This window comes from Mesocricetus auratus, unplaced genomic scaffold (assembly GCF_017639785.1).
Source record: "Mesocricetus auratus isolate SY011 unplaced genomic scaffold, BCM_Maur_2.0 Super-Scaffold_4256, whole genome shotgun sequence".
NCBI classification, from domain to species: Eukaryota; Metazoa; Chordata; class Mammalia; order Rodentia; family Cricetidae; genus Mesocricetus; species Mesocricetus auratus.
This window is the reverse complement of record NW_024429182.1, coordinates 45,520,509-45,528,331: the sequence shown is the minus strand read 5'-3', so window position 1 is coordinate 45,528,331 and position 7,823 is coordinate 45,520,509. Positions and strand designations below refer to the sequence as shown.

Genomic DNA, 7,823 nt, shown 5'->3' with positions numbered 1-7,823 from the left:
CTGAGGCATCCCCAAAGCAGCCAACATCCTGGCTGATGGTCACGTTGGCATTTATATCACATCTGTCCAGAATGCCATCTTCTGACTAAGAACAATCTCCATTGTTCTTGGGTGCCAAGAATTTTTTGATTGTATATAACTTGAAGAGTTGAATTTCCAGCACTGTCAAGTGTTGCAGGCACGTACAACAAAACATTCCAGGTATATCATCCCATGAAGCCACTGTGCCAAGTATCAACTCTAAATGAGATGTGAGGTTTTAACATCTTGACGTCTGTCACTCTCACCAATCTTAGGGAGGTCGTCATGGCTGCTTTGATCTGGCTTTCCTTTTACAGTTTTCATGGTTATGCTTTAGTCAGTCTTCTCCACTACTCCATTTCCCACTAGAACTAAGTTTTCTCTGCTGTGGGATGCATCTTTATTATTCTTCAGACTTTGCGAGAACCATACATAGAGCAATTTTATTGTAAAATCAACAACTGGTCACCTCTTGGTGAAAGAGATCCGATGGTCAGTACTTGCCCTACCACAGTCATATTGCCAGTCCCTAAAAATCACCTTTATAGTTTGACAATTATGGCTAAAATTATGTGCACGTTAAGTCAGGCTTAAATTTATGTAGATATTGCCCTCAATACACAACTCAGCAGATAACTTATGGCTTTACCTGGGAAGTAAGCCACAGGCTCTTGCTTTAAGAACTTATTCCTCCAGCTGATAGAATTAATCTGGGGAGGCAGTGGAACATTGAGGAATGAGGCCTAGCAGTCCAAACTCACTAGAGGAAGGTCTTTGGAAGTTATACTGTCACTGGTTCCAGTCTATGATCTATTTCCCAATCAGTATCATGTGAATAAGTCTCTGCCTCCTGTGCCTGCTGTCAAAATGGTGCCACTACTGTCACCTTGTTTTTTAAGAAGCTGTGTTTTCTGATGTGCAGACTTGGTTTTCCCTTTCGACTTCTACATTCTTGGAATGATACTGACAAATAACTAACACAATGGAAGAACAGCTCAGGGCCTGGCATATGGCCAACATTCTCCCTTCCATGCCCAACCAAAGCAGTGCCATCCTGCCTAGAATTCTCTCTGTATAGGGTCATTTGGTGTTTTCCAGGTTGTCATTTCTTAGCAGCCTCCATGGACTTGAATACCATCTTGTGATGCGACCAGCTCATGGTAACTCACTGGACTTTTTGCTTTGGTCTACATGGGTGAGCAAGGATGGAATCCACTCTCTCAGTACCTAGCTGGGTTTCCTATGGCTGATCACTGCAGACTACCTGGGTGTGCCCAAATCAAACCGGGACTTTTAAAAGTCCTGCCTCACTAGTGTCTTTACAAAAACATCGAACCCAAGATGCTTCCAAAAGCTTATGTGTTTTGGAGATTCCTCAAACCCCAACAGTTGGCAATGGTCTGATCTGTCAAATTATGAATGCTGTGTTAGTTTCACAGAGCATTCATAACAGTGTGGGAAACACTACAAAAAATCTGCAAGGTCCAGTACAATAGTTGTTAGCCTCCATGGTCTACTAAGCACTTAAATGTAGTTAATGTTACTGGCAATGAAGACTTGTAATATTAAGTAGTTCTAAGAGTTAAGTTTAAATAGCTGCACATAACTAATATACTAGAATGGCAGTACAACTCTAAACTGCTCAAGACAGACAGCTTCTGGATGAAGCATTTCAACAAATGAGGAGGAGCCCATTAACTATTTGGTAACCACCCACCTTCCATATGTCTTTCATGTCTTCTGGGTTATCTCAAAGGAAAAGGGAAAAATAAATTAGTAACAATTCAAAACCCATACTACTTAACAATCTGATTTGAATGTAACTAATGACTTTTAATATAGGGGGTGGCAAGACAAAGAAATTAGTAAAAAAAAATTAGAAAAATAAGCATTCTAGAAGTTATTTATGTTTAATGCTTAAAAGTCTGAATGCACAAACAATCTACCATCATAGAAGTACTGGTGGCCAATACAATGCGTTAGAACTATGTACAATGCACAGTTTAGTATCAAAATCTTTCTACACTGTAGAGTTTTATGAAACTGTTAATGACATCAACACTAAGCACTTAAGACTCCATTTGTTTTTGCTACCACACGAAGAACGTCAATGACAGTCCATTTCAACTTGCAGCATCCATCCATTTCTAGTATGAAATTAAGTGATTTTCTACGTATACAATAAAGTTTATCTACACAGTTCTTTTGATTTTGATCCATAGCAGCAAAGGCACTGTACATCAGCAGATCCACAGACTTAAAAGATCTTTTTAAAGCATTCAAACAAAAAATAATAGTAAAAAAAGAGTCACATGTTATAGTTTAACAGCAACAACAACAACATAAAAGATAACACAATGTTTCTGGCACAATGGCACAGCCTGTGTCCATTTCAGGGACATCCAACTAAGACATGAAAAGAACCAGAGGTAAAGAAAGCAAGTCATCATCCCAGGAGAGCCTCTTCTTTGTGGCTTTCAGAGGGTGGGCTCTGTAAAGCCTCCTCTGTTGGCCTCTTTTGTGAAAGACTTGCCCTGCACAGCAGTAGGCAGGCAGCACTCCTGCACCTGCAGCTCCTAAAGAGCATGCCACAAAACAGCCTGCCATGTCTCACAGCAACACAACTGCCCAGAGACACACAGCTCCCTCTGCCAGTAAATTTGGCATCAATATTTAGAAGAAATTAAGTTCTCTCTTTGAGGCCCAATTTAATTTGTTTATCTGCCTATAATACAATAAAAAGGGAATTAAAAACATATTACAAAGATACTTGTCAACAAGTGAAAATAAGAAAAATATCCAATTATTTTTAATATAATCTAAAGTTATAGACATATTGGTTAAAGTTGCCCAAATAGACTCAAAGGAATAGTACTTGGCCTATCATATTCTACTTGTTCAGCCAAATTTCCAAATGTTTTTAATATAAGTAGAAAACAAAACAACCTCATAACAACACAGCAACATATTGCTTCCATGTGTAATACATTTTATGTCTCTATACAGTCAATAGTCTACATTTAGTGACATTTTAAATCAGTTATTTTAAACCCTCCTTTCCCCTCCCTTACCAAAAGCAAGGGGGGTGGAGCATCAAATACAATGCACCTTCATTATCAATGCAGGAGCGGACAGCTTTATTTAGTCAGTCATTGTTAGAAAGCCTTCTTTAAACAAAATAAATATATTACAGATATAATACATAATTAAAGATTCCATTCACTGTTAGGTATTCCATGTTCTTCCAAGTCGATAGCTGAAGATTTGGTATCACAGGTTCTTAAATGAGTATTCACAATTCAATAGCAAGGAGCAAGTGGGGCTATGGAAAGGGATTAAACTCCACAACTTCAATGAGTATTGGGAATCCTCGGTTTTAGATGTGGTGGCGGGGTGTGGGGTGGGGGTGAGGGGTGGAGGATATGAAAAAAAAGTACAACAGCGCAAAGTGCTACAAGGAGGAGTCCAGTTTGCACGAAGATTTGTCCTTAATAAATAACTTCATAAACCGTAGCCTTCTTGTCCCCAGAGCCAGTGACAATATACTTGTCATCCACAGAGATGTCACAGCTAAGCACCGATGAGGATTCTTTGGACTAGGGAAGAAACATACCAAGAAAGTCACATACAGGTGCTAAGAAGCAGGATTGGTGGTTATGGAACAGATGCATAGGCAACATGCTCCATGGAGCCCCCAGAAGCTCTGCAGGTATAGGTAAGTCCCAACTTTCCTAAACACAGCAGTGCTAGAGCCAATCCTCTTGAGTGCTCATCCCTAGCTTAGTCTAACGGTTCTTGCCCATGAGGCATCAAAGAGACAGGTAACTCAACAGTCCGAGTACTCTGCCAAAGAAGCAAGGCCCTGTTTTAAAGACTATTACTAAGAGCTGGAGAGACAGTTCAGTGGCAAGAGCACTGGATGCTCTTCCAGAGGACCTGATTCAATTCCCAGTCTCCCATGGCAGTTTACAATTGTCAGTAACTCCAGTTCTTGGGGTTCCAACACTCTCTTCTGCTTTCCATGGGCACCAGACACGTTACAACATGGTACACAGACACGCAGGCAGATAAAACACACATAAAATAAAAAACAAAAATAACAACATCAAAAAAAGCTCTCTCTTCTCTAGAAAGTATAGAGTAGAATATTCAAGATATGAGAAACTCTCAACTGCCACTGCCAGGTGGCTTGGATCAAGGTTGTGACACAGAGCAGTAGGCACAGCTCAGGTCCTAACAAGTAATGGAAGATGCAGTAAAAATGACCAACACTACTATAATAAAACATAAAAACATGTTAAAAGTTCAATAGTTGGAACAGAGAGATTTTTGTGTCTGTGTTTGTACCATGTTTAAATTTGGTGTTTTTGCAAATAAATTCCCCAACTACACAAGAATCTACTTCTCTACTAAGAAGAACAAGTTTATAAAATTAATCAGTTTGAGAGAACTTTTCTGGAACATTCTTAGGAAAAATAATTGATAATAAAAGTGACAACTGGGGGGGAAAACCCAATAAAAACAAAATACTCAATATTTCAATATTTAAAATGAAAACTGTATAGTATACATAAACACAAAAAAGTCACAGAAGACTCAACACCCCTACAGAAAATATAAAGGAGGATTGAGTCATGGGTAGTTCAGGATTTGCTCAGACACGAGGCTCAGAAAACGAAACAGAAGACCTAGTGCTATAGCTTGTGGCTGTACAAACTAATCCTCATCCCTTTTCCAGCAGGTTCTTACTCTGCCTGACAGTAATGGTATCAGGTGCCTGATACTGTGCAAACTAATCCTCATCCCTTTTCTAGCAGGTTCTTACTCTGCCTGACAGTAATGGTATCAGGTGCCTGATATAATCTCAGGACATGTAAATAGGTACACACAGGATGCATGAAGATAGATAGAAAAGCTTTAAAGCAGGACAGGTAGTACACAACACCTAGTCAGTCAGCAAGCTAGGTATTACCTGGAATATGCTGGCCCCATAAGGTGTCCTCCAAGCATTCAGAAGGTTGTCCTTTCCAGTGCTTACAAACCATTTGCCTACAGGAAGAGGGTTTTGTGTTACTTAGTCATTTGTTTCACAGAATGCTGAATTAATGGAGACATTCCATTTATAACAAATAAGAATGTCTTTTCCTGTCAAAAGACAAGTTCACCATCCTTCTGGATTTCAAGAGTCACTGACTGTTAATGATAAGGAATATGTGGATTAAGGTTAGCTTGTTAGGTTTACATAGCTTGTTAGGGAAGCATGCATGGTTAACTAAGCTATATAGTTGTAAGGAGAGACACATAAACAAAATAAAAGGCTCAACTTGGAAGGAGTCAAATGAAGAACCAAGCAATCATTCTGGTTGATAGAAACTGAACAAAAGGTACTTTGCTTACCACAGTGGGCAAACTTGAGTGACAGCACACAGCTCTCATGAAGATGCAACTGGTATTTGTCTGGCTTGGTGACATGTAACACTTCCACATTGCTATTCTCCATTCCCACTGCAAGCCACTCTCCAGTTGGGCAATAGCCCAAAGAAAAGATCTGTAATTAAAACAAACGATGGTGGCTGCAGAAGACAGAAGGTACGCTCTTAAATCTAGAGGACATAAACAAAATCTGCAATGTACAGGAAGAACCAAGTCTAAGAGATGATCCCCAAGAGATCCAGGTTCAAGTACAACATTTTTTCTTTCGGTAGGTGACATTACCCACACACAGTCCACACCTGAGAGGTAAAGTCATGCTGTTGCAGCTGCCGCCCTTCACGTAGGTCCCAGGACCTCACAGTGTTGTCCAAACCGCCTGTCCAGAGCTTGGTGCCATCATTAGAAATGTCAATACAACTGGCTCCATCTGTGTGGCCCTGGAATTGCCTGAAAATATGAAATGCAGGGAAAGCCCTTGAAAAGTTAGTTTTTATTTTAATTTAATTGGGAATTCTCTGCTGATCAAATTCAGTGCAGGCATTATCTACAGATCTCATTTGGTTTATGCTTTCTAATTATTCAAAATAATAGCAAAACATTTCATGTATCCATGTATAGCTGTGCAGGAGGGAAAAGACATGCTCACAAGAAACACCCAATGCAAGTACACTCAGTGTGCTCCACTGCCCATGATTACTTCTGGTAAAATGTACATGGGGCATGGAAGAAGGAGCTCAAAGTGGGTCCTCAGCACATAGTTGAGGATGACCTTCAATATCTGAACCTTACCCTAAAGGCACAAGAACAACAATTATTTCATTTTTGGAAATTAGTGTGCAGCCCTTCAAGATAAATCACAAAGGGCTCTTTTCTCCCCATACATGCCCCCTGCCTCATAGCTAAAGTTCCCAATCTTCTCATATCCTTTCCCTCATTATAATGCTCATTCTCATGTCTCAATCTATAACCCAACTATCCACTTGTTCTTAAATATGAGAACAGACAATTTAGGTCACGTGAACATAAGCAATAATCCACGAGCACTGGGCCCTTGCCAAGAGCCATACAACTGCTGGTGAAGTTGTGACACATGCAATACCTAACCTAGAACCATATACTATGGTTTCTCACCAAGGAGCTAGGGGTGATGATAGGTGTCAGCAGGCACAGCTAACAAATCCATAATGTCCTGACAACATTCAATACATAAAAATGACCTTCACTTCTAAAAATCTAAATAAGTAATACTGTGTGTATGTACATGTAAAAATGAAACATTCATTTAAAGTTTGTTATCTCTTAAATGTTATCTGGTTCATAACTTTTTTTTTAAAGAAAGCTGTACTCTACCCAGACAAAGACAAACACACAAACATATACACACAGTCAGACAGACAGACTTAGAGCACCATGTGGTAAATTATCTCTCCCTTACAACCAAGAAATGGATTCAGCAGACCTACCTCACCAGAGTCTGGTTGTGCAGATCCCACACTGCGATGTTGCCATCACTACAGCATGAGAAGCAGACCTTGGAGTCGGGGCTGATGGCCAGAGCATAGCAGGCAGGGGCTGAAGACGTCAGCTCTGCCTTGATACGTGGGGTTGGAGCTGCAAGGTCCCAGATAGACAGTGTACTGGCTTCCCCTCCAACAATTAAGGTGCGACCATCAGGGAGCAATCTGCAGGAACGGATGTAGTTATCCCTGTTCTATGGAGACAAAAGCCATCACAAAATTACTCATGAAGAAAGAAAACAGCATTAACATGAGAGCAAGAATCTATAAAAGTATTGTGCTCCCTTCTGGTTTAATGAGCCATTTATACTCATGACAATGATAAAGTAGATTGATGCTATAAAATTACATGAAATTAAGGAAGTACTTAAACTTGATCTACAAAATTTAGTACCAAGATATTTAATCTTAATTAGCACCCAAATGCAAAGATCTAGTCCCATTCCCACCACCAAGTTATGCAACCATGGATGTAATCTGTACACACAGATCAAATGGATTTACACACAAATCATTACAATTCTCCAAGCTCATAAGCCCTGGCATATTTTGGTGAGGATAAAGGGTCCCGGCATTGAAACCACATCAGTTAAAGTTACTTGGCAGTTGACACTTTTGGCCTAGCCTTGCTATGTATGATTAACAGGCACTGTAGGTTCAATGAAGTGCCATCAACAGGAGGCATGACAGGAAAAGAAAATGTCTCCCTGTTCATTATGGAAATCTTACATATTCATTTAATTATGTTAGATTAAATGATGCACTAAGGGATTCTTCTGATATAAGGGAAGAAAACTAAGTTGAAATTTCCTGTGCAACACAAGGACAAGATTGGAAGCCACATGACTTAAA

General features: G+C 39.8%; 1 protein-coding gene across 7 annotated transcripts in view; it reads right to left on the bottom strand.

The window, feature by feature from the left end:
* Positions 1-1,915: 1,915 nt before the first annotated feature.
* The window catches only part of Tle4 (TLE family member 4, transcriptional corepressor), a 133,633-nt gene continuing 127,725 nt past the window's right edge, over positions 1,916-7,823 (bottom strand). For all 7 annotated transcript variants that reach the window (XM_013116700.3, XM_013116713.3, XM_005063783.4 and 4 more), the window contains 5 exons: positions 6,918-7,165; positions 5,754-5,901; positions 5,419-5,569; positions 4,994-5,070; positions 1,916-3,617 (listed from right to left, as the gene is read on the bottom strand). In XM_013116700.3, coding sequence (XP_012972154.1) covers positions 3,510-3,617; positions 4,994-5,070; positions 5,419-5,569; positions 5,754-5,901; positions 6,918-7,165 — 732 coding nt within the window. In that variant the 3' untranslated portion in view covers positions 1,916-3,509. The remainder of the gene's footprint in view (positions 3,618-4,993; positions 5,071-5,418; positions 5,570-5,753; positions 5,902-6,917; positions 7,166-7,823) is intronic.